The sequence below is a fragment of the Cinclus cinclus genome, chromosome 3 (genome assembly GCF_963662255.1).
Source record: "Cinclus cinclus chromosome 3, bCinCin1.1, whole genome shotgun sequence".
Taxonomy (NCBI): Eukaryota; Metazoa; Chordata; class Aves; order Passeriformes; family Cinclidae; genus Cinclus; species Cinclus cinclus.
Window position 1 is genome coordinate 64942866 of NC_085048.1, and position 21936 is coordinate 64964801.

At 38.4% G+C, this 21936-nt stretch overlaps 1 protein-coding gene across 1 annotated transcript in view; it reads left to right on the forward strand.

The window, feature by feature from the left end:
- The first annotated feature begins 21781 nt into the window (after nt 1-21781).
- The window catches only part of ADGB (androglobin), an 85433-nt gene continuing 85278 nt past the window's right edge, over nt 21782-21936 (forward strand). Inside the window, exon 1 of the mRNA XM_062489002.1 lies at nt 21782-21904. Coding sequence (XP_062344986.1) covers nt 21782-21904 — 123 coding nt within the window. The remainder of the gene's footprint in view (nt 21905-21936) is intronic.

Below are 21936 nucleotides of genomic sequence, written 5' to 3' on the forward strand. Positions count from 1 at the left end.
CCTTGTAAATCAGTTGAACAACTCCATTTTGACTGTAAACTCACTTTTGATGCTTAATCTCTGCTGTGTTGTCTTTTTTTTTTTTTCCCCCCCATCTTTAATTAAACCTGCAGAAATGTAAATGCCTATTTTACCTCCATGGGCAGTTTTCCCAGCTGTAGTGGATCATGGTTTTTTTTTTTTTTCTTTTTCTTTAGTGCTTAGATTCAACAGCAGAATGGAGACCAGACTCAAACTTTGACTGCCTGAATGTATGAATCTCATCCTGGTCCTGTCACTGATAACCCTATGCAGGTTATTTTCAAGAATGTCAAAACTTTTGCTTGAAGAGTTACTGCTGCTATATTTAAGCACTTCGCTTGTTTTGTACATAGCTATTTCTTTTAAACCTCTGGATGAATGTAGAAAGGACATGACACTAAAATGTACTGGTTTTGATACAGGTTGTCACTACTAATGCCAGTAGTATAAAATTACCTGTGGGATGGAATATTTTTTTTTTTCAAATCCCTCACTTGTCTGAGGAAAAGGATTTGAGCTTTAATAAAATGCTAGTCTTGCTTTGTGCTACAAACTGCCTTCTCTATACCCCTCTGTGGAGAAGGAGCATTGTGATATTTAAGCAGGTGGATTGGGAAAGTTGATCCAGTCAGAACAAGAAAACTGTAAAGAAAGACTAGCCTGAGAGAGAAATGGTAGCATCTCCCTGGTAGAGGGAAATGGGACTGCAGTTCATGGAGAAGTGTGTAGGTTAGTTAAACTAGTCATGAAGCCCTACCCTAATTAACCCCAAGATCTTTGATTTGGAAAAATATGTGGAAGACAGACACAAACAGTGATTTTATTTTTTTTTTTTCAGTATAGGATTCTCTGATGTATCTTAACTTCAGTACTAGAAGAATGTGAACTCTTCCAAGCTCCAGAGTTTTGTTTAAACTTTGTGTCAGGTTTGTTGAGTTGTACTAGCTCCTTAGATTGAAAAAATAGTTTTTCATCTATAATAATTAATCTGTGGGGGATAGTTCAAGTTTTTCTTGGAGACCCAGTACTTGATGTCACCATGGAACAGGTGGATGCCCAAAGGAGTCTGTGACCCTGTGGAAAGCCCATGCTGGAAGAGCTCCTGGCAGAACCTGTGGCCCCGTGCTGGAGCAGGAGAAATGTAAGGAGTCCTCCCCTAAGAAGGAAGGAGCAGCAGAGACATCCTGTGATGGACTGGCTGCAAACCCCCATTTCCCATCCCTGTGCACCGCTGGCTGGAGGAGGTAGAAAAAAATTATGAGTAAAATTAAGCTCAAGAAGAAGGGAGAGATGGGAAAAGATGTTTTTTAAGACTGAATTTTTATTTCTCATTATCCTACTCCAATTCATTTGGTAATAAACTAAACTAATTTACCTCAGTCAAGTCTCTTTACTCATGAGAGCAACTTGTGAGTGATCACTGCCAGGTCTTACCTCAACCCATGAGCCTTTTGTTAGATTTCCTGTCCTCCATACAGCTGAGAGGGGAGTGATACAGTGGCTTTGTTTGACAGGTGCTGTCACCTGCAAACTACTTCGCTTGAAACTTGAGTTGCTGTTTTCAATGGCACTTTGCCACAAAATACCCAAAATCACTGCCTTCTTGTATTTAATAGTTTAAGAAGCAATAACTTTGCCAGATTGTCACAGGATGCCATTTTGTTTCATTGGGTTATTATTTTAAACACAATTAAATGAGACATCTTATACCTCAAATGGTTATGCTGGCACTTGGCATAAGTGTGACAATTTATGTAATTTTTATGACGTTCAAAAGTTAGTGAATGTAAACTTCTTATTTAGAGAAGACAATATATTTTTTTGGTTAAAACAAGTTAGACATCTTAACATCAGTTCATGGTCTTGCTTCTAACTTTTCGTGAAGAATGTTAATTGCATTTCTGTTAAAACATATTTATCCAGCAGTCTTCCATTTTTCAAATATTACAACTTTTTGCTTTTAGCCTGCATATACAACTGCAGCTGCACTTAAAACACACTAAAGTTAATTCCTGTTAAAAAGGATTTGCTATGATCTGCAGTATGCCTTTATTAGAACAAGATGACTTAACCTTTTTGCAGGAGACCTAACAAGTTATGTTTTCAATTGTAAAAAAAAATATAAACCCAAAAATACTAAAGTAAAAGAGTGAGCTAAGAGATTTAGTAGGTTCTGCAGTTCTGTAGTTTACAGTACATTAAGATTGTATATTCTCAATTTAAAGAACAAATACCCTTCTGTCCCTCAGGCTACTGTCACAATCTCATTGTATCTTTTAGCTAAATAGCTATAATTTTTTTAAGAGGTAATACTACTTCCTCAGCCCATATCCAAATTTTGTAACAGTTCCAGTAGTTAGAGAATCACGGTTGTCTTATTTAACTCCATATTTCAGATAGGTTTTTACATTGTATCAAACAGAAAACATTTCCTTTTGACACAGAAATATATTCCTGTATCATCAAATGTAAATTTACAAAAGAAAGGCAATGACTCTGCATGGTTCTCTGAGCTACTTTGATTTTCCTGTGCTGCCTGCTTTTGGGGCATACACTGTTTTATCCCCATATGTGAGTGGGGAGATGATCAAAGTTGGCAGTAAGTGGCCTGGGCAGTCCCATGGGGCTTGATGGTACTGCTGTATTTAAATTGGACTTGAACAGCTGCTTGATATTGACCAGAATGTTTTGGGTCTGTGTTTCTCCAAAATGAGATTATAGCATGAGAACATGGTAAAACAGTGCTCTAGCAAATAAAGACCTTGAAAATAAGAAAGGTAATTGTAAAAAGTAACACAACCCTACCTTTCTGGCACAGTGTCAGGTTCAGGAGAGGCTGGAATGTTGCAAAAACTGCATCCCTGACAAAATCAGATGAGACATGGTACCATAAGATGTTTTGAAATGGCTGGGAAGTACTGTGCTTAGGTAAAGACTATTTTCTATTATGTAATTGGCTGTGATTTTTCCCCCCCCCTCCTCCCCCCCCACACACACTTGTCTTATTTCATCAGTTCACCCAAGAAAACTCTCTCATAATCCACTTTACTCTCTAGCCTCATATCAAGAGTTAACAGGATAGAGCTGCCTGTGCAAAGTTTCAGTCCATCTGCTTGAGGATGGTTTTGCTCAAATTCATTTCCCTTGCCTATGTCACCTCAGTGACTGACTGTTCCCAACTCAGTACACAGACTGCTCCTCCCAGGCTTTATCACACACTGCAATGTTTTCATTTTCTTGGCATTACTATTCACCACTCACAATTTTTGATCTTTTTTTGATCACCCTTCACTCACCCTTCACTCTTCCTGATCCTTCACTGCCTTGTCTTAATGAAATGCCAGTACAATGCTATCCTCCTCTGTTCACAATTTCCCACTGACCTTTACCTTCCTTATATCTCTTCTACCTACTCTTTCACTTAGCAAACAGATAAGAGTTTTGGAAGTTAAGGGCAATGGGGTTTTTTTCTGTTAAACGTATTCATTTCAGAACCTAGGTTTTCCTATCATGTGATTAAAAAGACACGGGGGGAAAAGGGTCTCAAAAATACACCACCAAAATCCATTCTATTACCCTTTCATCTCATGACTGTTGGAGCCTCATGCTTGAAAATGCAGCATCTCTTCCAACAGAAGCCTCTAGCTGATTTTAACCTTAAACCTTTCTTTCATTGAAAACTTCCCAGAACCACAGACTGGGTAAAGTTGGAAGTGGCCTTGAAAGATTATATAATCCTACACCTCTGCTCAGACTTTGAGCAGGTTCCTCATGATTATGCCCAATTTGATAAAAACTCCATGGTCTTGTTGAAAAACCTGTTCCAGTGTTTGATTACCTTCACTGTAATTAAAAATAAAATTAAGTTTTATTTTAAAAAGGGATTTCTTGTATTTAAATTCTCACATTGATTCTAATCCTGTCACTTGGCATTGCGGAGAAGAATGAGTGTCCTTAGCCTACCCATCAGCTATTTCTAGGCATTCTGCTTTGCCCCCCTACCACGTTCCTAGGTCTTCTCTTAAGGCAAAAGCTTTCACTGTCTGGTTCTGGAATACTTGTGTCCTCTGTAAAATCAGAGGAGAGTTAAGTCAGAGCTCCAAGACCCTTGAGGGCTTTTGGTAGTGCTGCTGTTCATAGTTACTCTTTTTCTGCTTTCTTCAACTACGTGTTGCTATAAAAAAGTGCGAAATATTTAAGAGGCTGCTTTCTTGCAAGTGACTTGCATTTGCTGTAGCTGTTGATGTGGTGCTTTCAGGGGAAAACAAAGAAGCTGGTGTTTTGAATGGTATCTTAGAAGAATGATGACCAGAAGGTCATACAACAATTGCTAATCGGTATGAGCTACCTTAGTATTTATTTACTGATACCTCAGTGGGTTCCTAACACTTGTTTTGTTGTCTTGTGCATTTATTCCACATTTTCTGTCAGGTTGCCTCTACCCTAACAATTTCTTTCCTTCAGGGAGTGTCTGTCAGATGTATTTCATGGCTTGACACATTAGGGCAGTGAAACAGCTGATGTGACTTTACAGATTCTTTGCCAGTTAGAAAACTAGCTTGTTTGAAATTCAGATTAATTTTGCTTTCCAAACAAGCTGTCCTTGTCAATGCTGTTAGGTTATGGAATTCTAAATGAACTTCTTGCATAAATAAAAACATGCAGCTTGATGGATGTTAAGCTTGATTTTTTTTTTTTCCTTCACAAAGTACCTAGATACGTGCTTTTAATGCCATCACTCTTGGCAAACAAACTTATTGTAGGATTTTATGGTAAAAGGTCAGGTCCATTCAGAACTTTCTATGTAGTAACTGTCATTTAACAGAGCAAAGAATTAAAGGTTCTGTACTTAACTATGCTTTCCTGATTTCTGTTCTTCTACCACCCAAAAAGGTTTAGAGACCCAGGCACTTAAATTTGAGTTACTTTTACGTTGTCTTTTACATACATGTCTTATGAAAGCTTTATTTACTGGGATGCTGCAAACCTTGTTGGTCATCTGAAGTGGGATCAAGAAGGAAGTTTTCCTAGTATGAAAACTTTGACAAGTGCCGCTTACAGTTCTGTGTGTGTTTTATAGTTTCTTTCCCATAGTGTTTTCTCTGTCCACTAAGTATAGGAAAGAAAGGGAATTTCCAAGGAATAGAAAGTCTGTAATTTCCATGGTGTTTTTATCTGCATTCTGGATTGCAAACTGAATCCTTTCCCCCATCTACACAATGGTATTGGCATCCAGCAAGGTGTGGAGGTGAACAGCCCTGTGCTGGTAGTGAAGAGGTATAGCCAGATGTTTGAGCCCACCTCTGTCTCTGCTGTTTTTTATCTGTTTGCTGTAATCAATATTGGATAGCATACTTGTATGAAAAGACCAGCTCCTCAGTTTGAAAAGAAAGAAATAAAATTCAAATGTTTACTTGGCTCTCAAGTGAGTAGTGTCCCAAAGTACCTTATTTAGAATGGATGCTGTTGGACATAACGCTGAAGGAAATACCAAGCTGTGGAAGAATTCCGCACTTTGAAATTTATGACTGTATATCTGGCTGCCTGTCATCTTGATATAAATCAAGATATGACATTTGTCTAAAATGAACCTCTAGATATAGCAACATCTACTTATTTCTCCTCCTATTTTTCAACTACTCATGCCTTCTGCAATTTGACAAATAGATTTTTCATTGATTTTTATATCTGAAAAAGACTGAGCTTAAATAAGAATAAACAAAGTAGATTCTGTTTTATCAAGGATTTTTCATTATTCACTACAGATTAGGAAACAGCAAATACAGTGTTAGAAATGGGATCTGTTAGCAATATATGCAGTCTCTGGAATGTATCTGAAAGAGTCTGCTTATAAACTAAGTTGAAGTCAACTACCTGCTCAATTCAAAACCAGCAGATTAATGCTAATTTTATCTGACCTTGATGGAACAGCATTAACTTTGATAATCATGGGCTTCATAGCAGGAATTAATTGCCTCAATCTTAAATAGAAAATAAAGCCTTGCATAGTCTAGCTCTAGTATTTCTCTAGGCTGCCAGGGCAGAGCTGATTCTTATTCAAGTTAACATCGACCAAGGCCCCCAGCTCCCTTCCCGCAGTGCTGCTGTCCAGCCTGTTTCCCAGTCTGTCCGTACATCCAGGGCTGCTTCGTCCCAGGTGCAGAATCCAGCACTGGCCTCGGGCAAACTTCATGTAAGTGCTGAGTGCCCAGTCCCCTTACTTGCGCAGGTCTCTGCAGGGCCTCTCTGTCTTCGACGGAGTCGACAGCTTCTCTGATCATCGCCGGCGAGCGGACAAACCACGTTCTTTGGCCAGATTCCTGAAGCTGCCGCCCGAAGCGGTACCTGTTACCTCGAAGCCGTACGCAGGCATTTCACGCCGTTCCTCTGTCCCCTCGAGCACGAAGCGGGCGGCGGGGCCGTGTCCGGGCTGTGGCTGACCCGGCCCCTGAGGCCCTCCCGCACACCGGGGCAGCTGCGCGCCCCGCGGGGTCGCCCGGCAACGCGGCGGACGCGGTGAGCCCGACCCGCCGCCATGGCCTCCAAGGCGGGCAAGAAGGAGCTCCCCAGCCGCTCCAGCGCCTCCTCCAAAACGTGAGAGCCCGGCAGAGAGGGAGGGTGGGCGGGGGAGGATGGCAGCTCCCCCGCGGCCGGCCCGACGCGGGGGGCGCGCCTGGTGGCCCGGCCGTGCCCGGCCTGGGCTGCTGCTGCCGCCTCCGGGGCCGGCCGGGAGCTTCCCCCGAGTTTCCCTGCCTCGGCCCGGGAGGCCGCCCAGGCCGGCGGGCGCCTGTGCGAGGCGGGTGCGTGGCCGTAGGAGCTGTGGGGGCAAAGAACTTGTGCTGAGGAAGTTCACTTGCGCCTGTGGGTGCTTCGACAAAGCTGGTTTCTAAAGCCGAGGTGCGGTTTGGTTGTTGTCAGGGTTTTGGTTGTTTGTTCAAACTGTGAACCGGGACAATAATTTCTGGAACGGGGGACGGTATTTTGGAATGAGGCAGAGGAAACCAAACTAGCTGAAGTTTTGGGGGCGAAATGTTTAATGACTGTTATGGCACATCAGTAGGGAAAGACAATTCCCAGTGTCTGGAAGGTTTGCTTTATGTTATAAAGAATCTCAGGGAAGCAAGTATGTTAATAAAAATAATTCTTCCTATTAATTTCTTAAATATTTCTGTGTAAGTAGCATCTCTTGATTTATTTTTAAATTATTTGCTATTTGCTGGGTGTTCAGTGTGAATTCTACTATAATGTGTTTAGTGTGAATTTTACTAATTTTACTCGAATTTGTATATTTCTATGCAAATGTCTATTTCTTCCCAGAAAGACAAATAAATAGAGAGCATTGACATTCACTGTCACTGTTTTGACTTGTGAGTTCTGCTTCTATGGTGTTAGCAGCCTTCTCATCCTAATGTAAGCCTGAATGCATGGCACTGTCAGGATTCAAATGGAAAAGGTATCTCATGTATGTGCTTATTGCCTTGGCTTCTTTTTTTCTGCCATAAATGAAGGTTTCAGTTGTATCACCTCTTTCCTGAAATAAATCTCAAATGCCCCTTAGTGTTTATTTCATATCTAGTTACACAGCCTTTACCACACCATAGTTTCCTATTTCATATTTTCATGTTTCTATTTTATATTTTATACTTTGATTCCCATTTTGCTAAACTTTCTGTTGTAGGCCACCAGTATTTAGTTTCTTCTTCCCACTGCACCGTTTGCTAAGTAACTCTGTTGTTCTCATTGTCTTGGCCACAGCCATTCTGTCCTTCATATTTGTTGCTTCAAACAGTTTACCAAATTTTTTTCTGATGATCTTTCAATTTTCAGGGACATTTTTGTTTTTTAGCTGTTGGAGAAAGCAAAGTTACTTTACATAAGGTGGAGTAGCTTGAAGATGTCTCTAGATGGTGGCTTGGTGATTTTGTTTCTTCTGTAGTCTACTAACATGCTACAATAACCTGATTGCAATGCAGAGCCATAACACAGAATGAGTAGTTTGTATTTTTTTTTTCATTAAGCTATTTAACTGTAGCATGTCTTTTGGGTTTATCATGTTATAAACTGTTGTGATGCAGAGAGCCCCTGTTGTAAAGATTTTTTTTGTCATTCTGAGTTTTTTCTAAGGCCTTTTAGATGAATGGATGAAAAAAGGTTGATTTAGGTCAATGCATGTCTTTCCAAGTTCAGCAAATCACCTGATAAGCCTTGACTAAATTGTCAAGAAAGATTTTTTTCTTTGGCATCTATTGAGCCATAGAAATTAATTTAAATCAAAGAAAGCTATTGACAGTTTATTAAACTTTGGTGTACCTATCTTTTTGTCATGAAACAAAAATTTTACTGAAAAAGTAGGCCCATTTTCTCATGAAACTGTAGAGAATAGTGCTATAAAATAGCTAAAAATTTGACTTCAGCAGGTGGTATGCTTTCAGTCATATTGTTTTGCTCTGTCAATTTTAAGTGAGTTGATCAAATCTATTCTATTACAGTATTTAGTCTCAGTATGGTCTTCATCCTGCTGAAAAACCACATGCATCTCAGTACACTCTCATCAAAGACCTGTATGAAAACCTGGTGTTATAGAACTCAGTGGAAATTGTGGGTAGTTGGGAACTGAACACAGTGAGACTAAAAATTTCTCCATGGAAACACTTCTAACATCCTGAACAGCCTTTCTTCTCTCATGCCCTTGTTTCCCAGATGGATTGGAATTTATATGCCAGATTCAGTATCAGAAAGATATTTTAGCATTCTTAGTCCCTCTGAAAGGACTGAAGCATTAAAACAGTTTCTTCTTTTCTTTAGTCATGCTGTATGCCAGTGGTCTCCAAACATTTTTTGTTGCACAGCCCAGTTACTGGAAAGTTTTTGAGTGCACTCTTCCCATGTATGTGTATTTATTCCTTTATCAGTTATATACATGCACTACTCAAACTCTAATATTTTTTTTCCTTGTATGCACTACCTGCTATGCAGACCACTGCTATAAAACTAAAGAATTTCTGTGGTAGGCAACAAGCAACTAGGCAGTTCAAGGTTTAATCTACAGTTGGTAGCTTTTATAGGGAGCTTTTTATTTGGATTAGATTTACTGGTCAAAAGTTAGAACCACAGGCTTATGCAAAATGGAGGCTGTATGTAATTTTTCAATTTTCCACCATGTTTCTAGACTGCATTTCCCTTTGTCATAAGATTTGTGATGTCAGAAAGGTGGGAATGCAATTGATAGCAGACGGATATGTTATTTCTTTATTTGAGAATGGAAAATTGCTGTGTAATGAGGAATATCTGTATTATGGTATAGATGTGATATAGATGTAATCTTGGTCTACAAGAACAAGATACAAACATCATTCATTTACTAGAAAGTACAGTTTTAGACCCAAATGCAGAGAAAATTCAATTTTCTGATATAAGGCTTAATCTATGTCATTGTCAAAAACAATCAGAAGAGTACTGAGCTGGTTCTGCAGGAGTTGCTCTGAGATAAAATGAATAGCATACTGATGCTCCTTATAATTGTTGAGAAGAACTGCTGAATATGGTGAAGCATGGTAGAACAACTGAACTGTGAAAGTCTGTGATTCATTCCTCATTTTGTTTGGCAAATCCTGTGTTGAACAGGGTGCTCTATGTTCCCTCGGGTAGTGATTTTCTCCTAACACTAAGCAAGTGTTGGTAATGATTATAAATGTTTTTTCAAAGGCAATTTACCAAGTCTTTTTTAAGGAGTTGTGGAGATTAGAAGTCAATCTTATACACAGACTGTAAGATTGCAGCTGTGTTCATTGGAGATATAGTAATTACTTCTTAGATATTTGAATTTCAGTAAAGCTTTTGATACTGTCTCTCGCAGTGTCCTTTTGGACAAAATGCCCCACACATAGCTGGATAAACACATCGTGGATGGGTGAGCAGCTGGCTCATGGGTTGGGCGTGAAGGGTGATAGTGAATGGGGTGACATCAGACTGGCCACCTCTGTACATATATATATATATATATGTGTGTGTATATATATACACACACACACACTACAGATAGGTGGAGAACGAGATGCTGGAGAGCAGCACCTCAAAAAGGGACTTGGGAGCCCTGGTCAATGGCAAGTTGAATATGAATACAACACTGTGGAGGGCCAGCTGCAAAATGAAGCCATATGAGGAGTGGCTGGGTTACTTGGTCTGTTCAGTGTGGAGGAGACTGAGGGGGAGAGCTCACTGCAGTCTTCCTCTCAAAGGGAAGAGGAGGGGCAGGCCCTGATCTCCTGTCTGCTGACCCATGACAGGACCTGAGGGAATGGCATGAAGGAGAGCTTGACGCTGGATATCAGGAAAAGATTCTTCACCAGAGGGTGTTTGGGAACTGGAAAGGGGTCCCCAGAGAAGTGGTCTCAGCACCAAGCCTGACAGCGCTCAAGAAGCATTTGGACAACATTCCTGGGCACATGGAGTGACTCTTAGGATGCCCTGTGCAGGGTCAGGAGTTGGACTTGGTTGATCCTAGTGGAATCCAACTCAGAATATTCTCTGATTCACTTAGATATCTGTGTTCATTCTGTTACCCAGCTTGTTCAGGATGAGACAATTACTGTAAAAAATTGTGTAAATCTATAAAAACCTAAGTAATATAACTATGTAATTTGAAAGAGAAATGGATATTTGCAGCCTGCCTGAGAAAATGTTGCCTTGTAAGTTTTGTATTCTGTTGTAATTGCAAGATAGATTTCCTGTTTTATTTTAGAACAAAGCTTGCAGTTGCCAGGACAAAAATGTTAAAAATACTTTGTCTTTTGACTAATACTGTCTTTCTCATAGTAAATGTGACTTTTTTTATATATCTCTAATGATCAAAATTCTAAGTAGAAATATAAGTAATATAAAAAAGAAAAATACTAATTTTTCTTTAAACAATTTATAAAAAAATCCTGAAAGCTGCCAGTGCTTACAAAAAAAAAAAAGTGTTATAATTTCATCTGTTGTGGATAAAATTAATGCAGAAATCCTCTGAGAGTAATGTGTACAAACATCTGTGCAATATATTTTGATCACCTTAAAATCACTTTTCTTAATTTCTGGTGAGATCAGGCTTTTTTTTTTCTTTTTTTCTTTTTTTTCCCCCACAAGTGTTTAGAACAGTGAGGACTGTAGATCTGCACTGTGGAAAATCAATCAGGATTATGGGTGGATATATTGCCTTGTTGGAGTGGGACCTCAGAAGCATATGGAGAAGGCAGGAAAATTCTTCTGGACTTGCTAGCCAGACTTCCCTTGGGTCTCTGCAGGATACTCCACTGGGTCTCTCTTCATTATTGCTTTCTAATTAGATAGCAATTCCCTCAGGAGTTAGGCAGCTGCTGGAGATGATGGTCTGAAGAGCTCAAAAGAACTGCTGCCCTTAGAGCTTTTCTTAATTGCACCATTAGAGGCTACTCAGAATCTGATCTTTCCCAGGTTTCAATAGCTATGGTGAATAGGAATTGATGTCTTTGGTGGCACTGAAAGAGATTCTGGCTAGTAAGAATGGGTAATGAATTAAAATGCTTTTAAATTAATTTGATGCTCTATGCCATCAAGCCTAATCTTCTAAATTAATCTTAAGCCATCAGCATCTATCTCAATTAGGGTTTGGGCTATTAGGGACAAAAGTGAGGAGTTAATGGTCGGTGCTGAGAGAGGCAAGTGATTTAGGGGTAATTGTGGCACAGACAGAGGTCACCAATATGTATAGGGGAAGGTCAGAGCAGTGCTGGAGTTCTTTTTAAAGAGTTCAGTAACTAATATTTACCACTGATGGTCCTTAAGGACCAGTAGAGACAGGCTGAAGCCTGCGCTGGCTGGAAGGAGTTAATTTTTTTAGCTATGGGCCTGGTTGATTGCAGTGAGTAGCAGGCTGCTGCACCAACGCCTAGGATTACCTAATGTTTATTATTAAGATTAAAGGATGGGACCATAAGAGGAGAAAAAAATAGTGGCATTTCTAGTTCATTCTTCAAATCCCATATGCCTAGGATAAGGTTTCAGCCATGGTTTGTGATTGAGTTTTTATCCACTCACTGTCAGCATGTGTTCTTCAGGTCTGGTAGTTTAGAGAACCATATCAATTTTCTGATGTTTTGGGTTTGTTAGATAGGCTGAAGGTTGAGAATGGTAAGAACTAATGTCTCGTGGATATGAGCATGGTAATTGAACTTGAAGATTTTAATGTCGTTCTGGACCTCTCATTTCACCATCACCATCATCTCACATGGTTGATGTAAGTTTTAATGGGCAGTAAAAATTTACAAGTAGTCAGTGGACAAGCCTGCAGAAAATAAACCCATTGAAGATTATATGAATATATAGCCATTCATCAAGTTTGGGAAGTGCTTGAGCACTATTCTTAAAAATACTTGGAGACTGTGAAACTATTTGACAAGTATACTAGATGTGCCTTTATGCTCTTTGCAGGTTTTCAGTTGCAGTATTGTTGGAGAAAAGGTGTTGGGCTACAGTTCACCCATTCTCTCACTCAGTGCTCCTGCTCTCCTCTTAGTGGTTCGAGGGAGTAGCCCAGGGTCCATCTTTGACTTGCAACATATGTTACAACATGTTTTATTGCAGAGAAGGGATTGCTGTATTACTGTAAAAGCTGGTTACGTTCATATGTAGGTGCTTATGCTTGTTTTCGACTGTGCATGAGCTACACGGTCAGTGTTGAGTGTGGCTTGGAGGTTATAACCAGCTTCTGCTAGAGACTTGAAACAGGGTGAATGTTTTAAACAAAAGACATTGAGGATTCTAGCCCTGATTTTGCATTTTTTTTTTTATTAGTTGTACCCACTTTATGGCTAATTCTGCCTAATTTATTAGAAACTGGGGTGTCTTTAAAAATATTATTAGTTTCATTGTCAAGTGTAATGGTTTAACCCCATCTGGCAGCTTTGATCCACACTGCTTGCTAGCTCCTCCCTAGCAGGATGAGCGCAGGAATCTGGGTAAAAATGTGAAAATGTGTGGGTTGAGATAAAGACAGCTTTATAGGTAAACAGCAAAGCAAGAAAAATAATTCATTCACTGCTTCCCATGGACAGGCAGGTGTGCAGCCATCCCCATGAAAGCAGGGCTCCATCAATGCAATGGTGACTTGGGAAGACAAATAGACAAATGTCATCATTTTGAGTGTCTTCCACTTCCTTTTTCTTCCCCCAGCTTTTATTGCACAGCATGACAACATTTGGTAAGGAAAGTCTCTTTGGTTGTTTGGGTTCAGGTGTCTGGGCTGAGTCCCCTTTGGTCCCTTCTTGTGCACCCCCAGCCTATGTGCTGGCAGAGCCATGTGAGAAGCATGACCTTGGCTCTGTGTAGTCACTGTTCAGCCATAAATGAAGTATCACTATTATCGACACTGTTTCCATCACAAAACTAAAACTTGTCCCCCCCTTCAAGCTGCTCTGAAGAAATTTACTTCAATCCTAAGCAAACCCAGTACAGCTACTCACTGGACTTCGCAAGGAAAAGATTTATATGAAAAATGTTAAACTTTCACTGCATTCATAAGCTGCTGAACAATTGTAACTGGTAACATATTACAAGATTTTATACTCTTACTACAAAGCTGATTTTTGATAACTCAGGGGGCTCTTCTGTCTCAGATAGCTCGGTTCAGATCCTTTCTAGCCAAAGCCAGTTAAGGCTTCACGAGACTCAGTGGCTGGTGTACATTGAGCTACAGCAGTTCTTCATCTCCAGTTTGCAGCTACTGTCCTGACAAAGCTGAGGATGTTTTGAGATCGTGGTCTCCTTTAGCATGCTGTTAATTGCAATCCAAAGATAAACAGTTGTTTTGGTTTGAATGCCTGTCTGTAGCCTTTTAGAAGGCGTTTCCTGCTCTCAATAATTTAGGCACAAAATAAATCTGTAATGGCCCAGGATTCCAGGACATCCAGCTGCATAACTGAAGGGTAAGGTATCTGTGTACCTTAAAATTTAACCATCTGAAACACTGAGCAAGTGGTACCATCCTGCACATACGTACTTTCCCAGACATAGCAGCGTTAGTAAATAAATGTGTTGTGATCTTAGGTTCATGATTATTCTTCAGAAGTTAATTACTGCATCATTGACTATCTGCAATCTCTACTACTATACTGTTGTATTAATACCTAAATTCTAACCTGACTAAAGCTAGGGATGTTCCTGAAGAGTTTGCATTGTCTTTCTTAAACATGAAAGAAACATTTTTTTATTTATTGTTTTTTATTGTCTATTTGTTTTGTAAGTAACTCATATTTGTTAGGGCAGTAATTTTGTTAGTATCAGAAAAAAATTTTCTAAATTAGACCTAGAAATACTGAGCAGAGAAATGAAGCTCTTGCTTTCAGTATCTGTGCTTCATTAATTGAAATTTTTCAGTGTGTAGATGCAGTACAACTTTACATAGTCAATTTGTTGGTACTTTTTTTTCCCTTCTACTTTTAACTTTCTTTTTAGTTTTGTGCTTTGTGTTGAGCTAAAGCTTTTTTCCCCCCCCCAGGTAAATATAAGTGTACTAGGATAGCATATAAGATGACCAATGAGTTTAATTTTTTATTAACTAGATTACATGTTAATTAGAAAATGATGTATTCAAATTAATTTTTCTAGTTAATTCTAATTAAGATAAGGAACCCCTGAGAGCTCAGCCTGTTTGATCTGTAGATTTCAAACTTCATGGGCTCACGGGCATGAAAAATATTAAGCAATTTACTAGTGGCAATATCACACTAAATACTGTACTCCCTACTGATCTTAGTTTTGGGTTTTTCTTTCCATGAAACTCAAAGCACTGTCAGACAATCTTGCAGGCAGATGCTCCATGGGCCCTTGGTTGAAGACTGTACAATCAGACTGTGCAAGAGGAGCTTTGACTTCTATTATGATGAACAGTGTTATGAACAGTGTGATGGAGAAAAGCAGCTTGCAGCAGAACTGCGTAGCAGAAACATAGCAAAAGGAAAAATACTAATAATTGTGCTTTGAAACTAGAAACTTGAAAGCATTCTTAAAGTATCATGTTAGAGACTCTGTTTGCTGGGGATTATTAATCTCCTTAAGCAGAATGGTCCTTATCTTATGTGAACTCTCTGTAATAACCACCATGGAAGAAATGGGATTTCATGTTTTTCTTAACAATGCATGCAAAGTTCTTTTTAAATGAGTTGGCCTAAATCCACAGAAGTACTGGCATGCTCTGCCATGCAGAGACTTCTAGCTCTTGGTTGGTTGTTCAGGTGCCATACAGAAAGCGCAAGAGGTTTTTACAGAAGCCAACAAAGAAGCAATGCCATGCAGTTAATATTCTTCTACTTGATAACTTGAGTATCAAACTTTAGTGTCTAAAGAAATCTTCTTAGCATTCTTACAGCTGGGCCTCAGGTCAGCTTATAAACTTAAAATGCCGATTCATTTGCTGCTAGTTGGAAGAAGCGCACATTAATCAGACAGAAATTTGATCTGCAAATTGGATGTAGAAGTTACATGCTTTCAAATCTGTGACTTGTTGGAAAACTGCAAGATGTGGCTGAACCCCTTGTTTGCGGCAGTCTGTTCACTTGGCCTGTTACTGCCACCTTCTGAAACCAGTTAACCTCAGAGGATTTGGAATGGCTCACAGTCCCACCTGGAGCACCACTCATAGTCAACCATGACCATCTTGGAAGAATCAGTCAGAGATCACTTCTTTTGGTTGAGACCGGCACCTGAAAATTACAAGAAAAGACCTTCTTTCCAGGCTCTTGCTATGGCATTATATAGGTATTTAGATAGATAATAATATATATCATATGATATATATATATAGTATGTCATATTTCCACCTGTAAAACTGGATAGAAAGCCCACCTCTGTTGACTGTTTTTGTTTCTGTACATTACAAGTGCTCATTTAAGAGCTAGATAATACAGTGTTTCTGCCTTGGCAGGCATCTGTTGGAATTAATTTTCAATATTCCACTCTTGGGAATGTAATATAAAATAAATAAATTTTAAAGACTTCTTTTAAAGGTTTAAGCGATCTCCAGTGTGGTTGAACATGAAAGGCTGTCAAATGAGCGACCTCTAGGCAATCTGATAGCTTCCACTGTGAAGAATGTTTTTCAAATAAGTAAAAGGTATTTTTTTCTCCATTCTGTATTCAGAGCTTTTTTTAAGCAGATCTTTGGCTCCATAGAATCAGGAGAAGAGGATTTTCCCTACAGCTGTCTCTCAGCACAGAAAATAGTAAGCTGAGTTTTCTGGCAGGCTACAGGGTCTTGGGCTACCATTTGAAAGCAGTACATACATGATACCATTTCTCAATTTTACTTCTGATTTTACTTCTGTCTTTGAGCAGTTTACAAATTATAGTTTGTGCAATAGAAACTCTTCTTCCCAGAATGCAAAAATTGGAGGATCAGGGTCCAAAATTCTAACATTGCACTTGAGCTTGCTATGAGCATGAAAGTTGAATTTTACAGAAATTCCTCCAAAAAAAGGAAAAAAAGAATTTTTTGCTTTACATAGATTTTGTCACACAAGATAAAACAAATCCATTGTGATCTGTATTGAGTATTCAGTTGTTTATCAGTCTATTTGTCACCAGTTTTTTGAATGCATCTTCATTTCTTTTCCCCCTAGCACATGGCAGAAGTCTGTTACTAGATTCAGTGTTTTATATTCATTTCTGACTTCAAGTTTTTCTGTAGTAAAAAGGTTTAGTTGGGATAAATGGATCAAAACAGCAAAAGACACTCAATTTTAGCTGGATTTCTAGAATTACAAGGATAAGAATTCAGGCAATATTTATAGGACAACAAATGGATCAGGCTGAAAACAGAGAACAAACAAAAAATAAGTTTTAAAACCTACACTGCTTCTAAACTGCTATTTTCTATTCGTTTTTCTTTCAAGCAATGTCCAAGGTATGCTACTGTGTAATATTTGCAGAAAAGATTTGGCATATAGGGTTTTCCTTCCCCCTCCTAGAACGTGGAAAACAAACCAAGAAGGAATAACTTGGCTTCCATTAACATGAAGGCAAATAAAATTAAGAAAAAGTGAACTTCTATCTGGCAAAGCCAAATGTGAGGCTCGGTAACCATCTCTCAGCAATGTGTGTGTGTGTACCTTCAAAAGAGGCTCATTTTTGACAAGTTACTGAGATCTATTAGTATTTTGTCTGACACCTACAAGGACATCAGCTATGTTTAGAAATGAGGACAATCACACTTGGAAGCAGTGATCTAAATAACAGACCACTTTAAAAATGATATGTCTGTAGAAAATAATCAGTTGGTGTTCATCTTTTCCATCATCACTTCAATTTTAAATTTGAACTTGCTTCACACAGAATGCACTCTGCTTTTTGAGGAAGAAACCCTACCCCAGTGCACAAAAGTGAAATGACAATAAAAATCTATTGTCACAGGCTTTTTCAAGCAGTTGTGATTGCAACATAGATTTACAATTATTTTTTCTGCTCATCATACCTGAACTACATCCATGGCTTGAGTCTCCCCAAATGTGAGACCTCTGAGTACACAGACTAGAGTATTTTGCTTCTTCAGAGAATTCTATAAGTTTTGGCTCCAGTATTCAAGATAAGGCTAATGGCAAGGTATTATAAACAGCTTGTTCATATTTTGGTTTTATTTTGTAATTGGTACTGACTGTTCTAATAATAAGGAGAAAAATGTATTGCCTTATTAGCTGCTTGTTAAATCCTCTGATTGTGACTCATTCTGTTTGTTCCTCTTCTGAAGAATGGCACTAGGAATGAAGAAAAAGGGCAAATCATTTTGCCACAGAGTTACTGATATTTGGCCAAACTTTCTTGTATCCTTTAGAGATTCTTATGAACTTGAGTGTTACCATGGTTTCTGCTCTGGGTTTCTAAGATATTCAGATGCTACTTTAAAAAAATAATTTCAGTGATTATAGTTTAAAAGAACTTTCTGCTATAAATAAGGTCTTCAAAGGAGCCTTTTGTCTCTGAGGCTGGAAGAGATTAGAGAATAACTGAAGTAGCTTCCCTGCAGGGCAGATTTGGAGAAAAAGTTGAAGCATGTTTGTTCTCTGCCCTCTTTTTCCTAATAGAAAAGCTTTGCTGAGGACAGAAGTTGTTTTTTTCAGCATGTTCCAACAATCTAGAGAAAAAGACACTTTTTAAACTTCCTCTTGGTGTCTTCCTGACTTCTAAAAAAACCTGCATGGTGCCAGGAAATTATTATTGTCTGATGATCCAGAATGACATGAGTATTGGGAAAGGAAGATTGGAGTAGCTGTGCTGTTCTGAATGTACCTACCGATGCTTCTGTAATTCTTGAGAAGACTATTCAGAATTGCTGGGTTCCCTCTCTAAGGAATGGTCATAGATAATTTACAGGTAGATATATCTATTTTAGGAAGAAAATATTTGCTTCCTAGACTCCATTAACCAAACTGAATAGACCTTGCTTGCAGAGTGTGGTAGTGCATATGTCTACAGACTTAATGACTGTATTACTTGAGAGCATATTTACAGTGGGTTTGTTTCTTGGCTCTCTATTAAATCTGAAGTCTCTGAAGAACTTACCTTGCAATCTGTCTGCATTTTCCCTGTTGTGTTTGTCTCTCTGGCCGTCCCCTCTTTCCCCTGCTGGTGCTATATCCATTATACCAGTATTCTTGGAGAAGGTGCTTAAAGGGTCAGAGGTCAATTAATGCCGATTTCTTGGTATTTCATTTGGCAATTTTTTCTTCCTTTTTCTCCTTTATGGTTTTGTACAGGATTAAGAGGAAGTCTGCCAGTAAGTTGGTTTTTAAAACACTGTTGCACAATGAACCAATCCAGCTTGAGCATAAAATACCAGTAATTTGCATTGTCCCTATATCTTGCAGTTAATTTCAAAGAATTCTCACCATTATTTTATTAAATTCTTGTAATACAGGAACTTCTTAATACCATTACTCAAATGAAGTATTTTAATTAATTTACCTGTCTTTTTTCATTTATTACTATTTATTATTTCTGTTTGGAGAGCAATTAAATTGCAATTATTTGTGAATTTTCCAGGTCTTATTGAATTATCCTGTTTGAAATGCAGTAGTATTAGGCTTCCACAACTTAATTTAGACATCTGAATCATAGGTAGCATTGTTTCCATGTCTTCCATGTTGTTAATGCTGAGGGTATTCTGTTATGTCAAAGTGTGGTGGAAAATAATTTTCTGTCTTAGTGTGATAGATAAGTGAGTCTTCCATATCTCATTGTTTAATTTTAAAATTATGCTTTGTTATTATTCCATTATTGTCCCAAAGCACTCAGAAATCTTATAGCAAGAAATGAAAAAAGGCTCTGAGTAACATGGGCTAGTGGAAGGTGTCCCTACTCATGGCAGGAGGGGTGGAACTAGATGATCTCTGAAGTCCCTTCCAACCCAAACCATTATATGGTTCTATAATTATTGCAATTATCATTGATTTTATTTGTGAATAGTGTCAGAATATCTTTATTATTGTTATAAGTAAGTGAAATTTCGGTCCTTCTCTATAAATATGTAAAAGAGCAAATGCAGATTTAGAAGTAGAAAAACAATAGAAAAAAATTAGGAGCAGTCTTTAAATATTTAAAATTGCTACATATACCATTTGTCTTTCATCTAAAGTAATAAAAAAGTAAAAAAAAAAAAAAGAAGACTTTAACTCAATTTTTTTTTTACCATGTGTAAGAAACTGCCAGGAGTCATATTTAAATCAGTGTTAGAAGTGTTCAGGTTTCAAAATATCACAAATATTGAATCTATTGATACAGCCAGCACTTAGTTTTTCATTTTTCTTCATTCATCTGTGGTTAGCAGAGATGCAACAGATTCTTTGAAACAACTGAAATGATACAGAGAAGTTGATAAACACCTCACAGTTTTTCAATTGCTTGATAAATATTATTGAATATAAAATAAAGCAAAATTAAGCATTTGAGTCTTCAAGAAAGTACTGGAGAAAATATTGTACAATTATTGTAAGATCAAATGTAATAGAGTCAATTTACAGATGACTGAGGTGACAAGGATGAAAAAATAAAGCTAAGCATCACTCTACATCTTCCATCCGACTAGAGAAGTAGAAGCTGTGTTTGGGTGGGTTTTGCACAGCAGAAGGCACAGATGGTATTGAATTTTAACAGCTGTCTTCCATTAAGATAATGTGGATGAATGTAGTTAATGTCTAGACAGTGAGAAATTTTAATTTTTATTTTATTTATATGTTTGTGTATGTCTTTGTCCTTACTATTGCTAACAAACAACTGAAGTGTTATGGAGTTATAGAAAGACATTGATTGAACAGTACCTCTGGGAGCCATTTAGTCAAACTCCTACTTGAGCAGAGCCAGTTTACATCAGGTTGCTTAGATCCATGTCTGTTTGAGTTTAAAGTGTCTCCAAGCACTGTAGTTACCAAGATCCAAATCAGACTGCAGTCAACTCCCTCAGTATCTTTGCTCACATTGCAGCTAGTCCCATGGAACTTTGTGTCCAGTTGGTTTAAGTGCTGCCCAGCTCCTTCCGCTACTGTGGGTAATGTTTCACTCCCACAGATTCTGTAAATAGAATCTTGAACTGGGGAGAGCCAAATTTGCCAACAAAACCCAAGACACCAAAAGACATTGAGTATCTTGGCCTTTCCCATGTTCTTTGTCACTAAGCTGTTCCCCACCCCACTGAGCAGCAGACACGCACTTCCTTATTTGTCCTTTGCTGCCAATGTACTTATGGGAGCCTTTTCCTTGTCCTTAACATCCTTTGATTATTTCTACTCCAGCTGAGCTTTTGCTTTTGTAGTTTCACTGCTCTTACACTTGAGCAATGCCTCTGTTCCCCCAGGTGTCTTGTCCCTGCTTCCACCTTCTGGGTTATTCGGTTTAATAGTTTTTTCAGGTAACATTTGTTACACAGCATTTTCCTTAAGCAGACTACTCATTTAAGTAGTCTGTGTTTGACTTTAGAACGTAGTTACGCATTTTGTTGCACTTATATAGAAACAATGAATGAATATTCTAGCTAATCCAGTTTTTCAGCTCTTTGTAGGCACTGGAAAGTTGAAGGTACACTAGTGCTACTTTGTGGCTATGAACATATTGTGTATTAGTCTTGTGTAAATACTTCCAGCCTCAGCAAAATTATTGCCAGGATTGCAAAATCCAAGAAGAAAGTAGTGAGTGCTGGTAGCACAAGAGGCCCTGAGAATGAAACTATGCTGGTTGGTCTAGCAGCTCACAGATGCCTGGAAGTGGGAGTCCTTTTCCCCAGGACGTCTTTTAATCATGGCAAGCCCCTTCTGGTTACCTAAAGAAAATAAATCAGAAAAAAGAAAAGAAAGCCTTCAGATGAGTAAGTGAGTTGAACTGAGTGATGAATGCTAGGACTGGCACAGGACAGAAAGGAGAACAATGTGGCCTGAAGCAGGGGAAAAGAAGAAGGAAGAAACTATCCTCAAATTTTGTTTTTGTGCTTCAGCTACCCAATTTACTTCAGCAGCATTCCCTGCATTAATTCATTTAAATATTCTGCTGTTTTATACCTGATAACAATATCAAGCACTTCTATAAGTTTGCTTATCTTAGTGACAAAAAAGTTAGCATAGTTAAAACCACTAAAATTTCTATTACAGTACATTAAAAATAATATTTTATAGAAGTCTTTCTACTGCCCTTGTCTGATAATGCTGTTCATTTTTATTTATGATATTTATTGATCATATTTATTTACTGTGTGTCTCCTAGGCCCACTATGCCTTCCAATGGGAAGTGGAGATTTCCTATTTGGCCAGAATGGAATGATGCAGATATCAATGCAGAAAAATGGGATACTGGAAAAGCTGGAAAAGAAAAACCTGGAAAAGGTCAAATTTCAGTAAGTTGTATGACACATGTTATTTCCCCTTA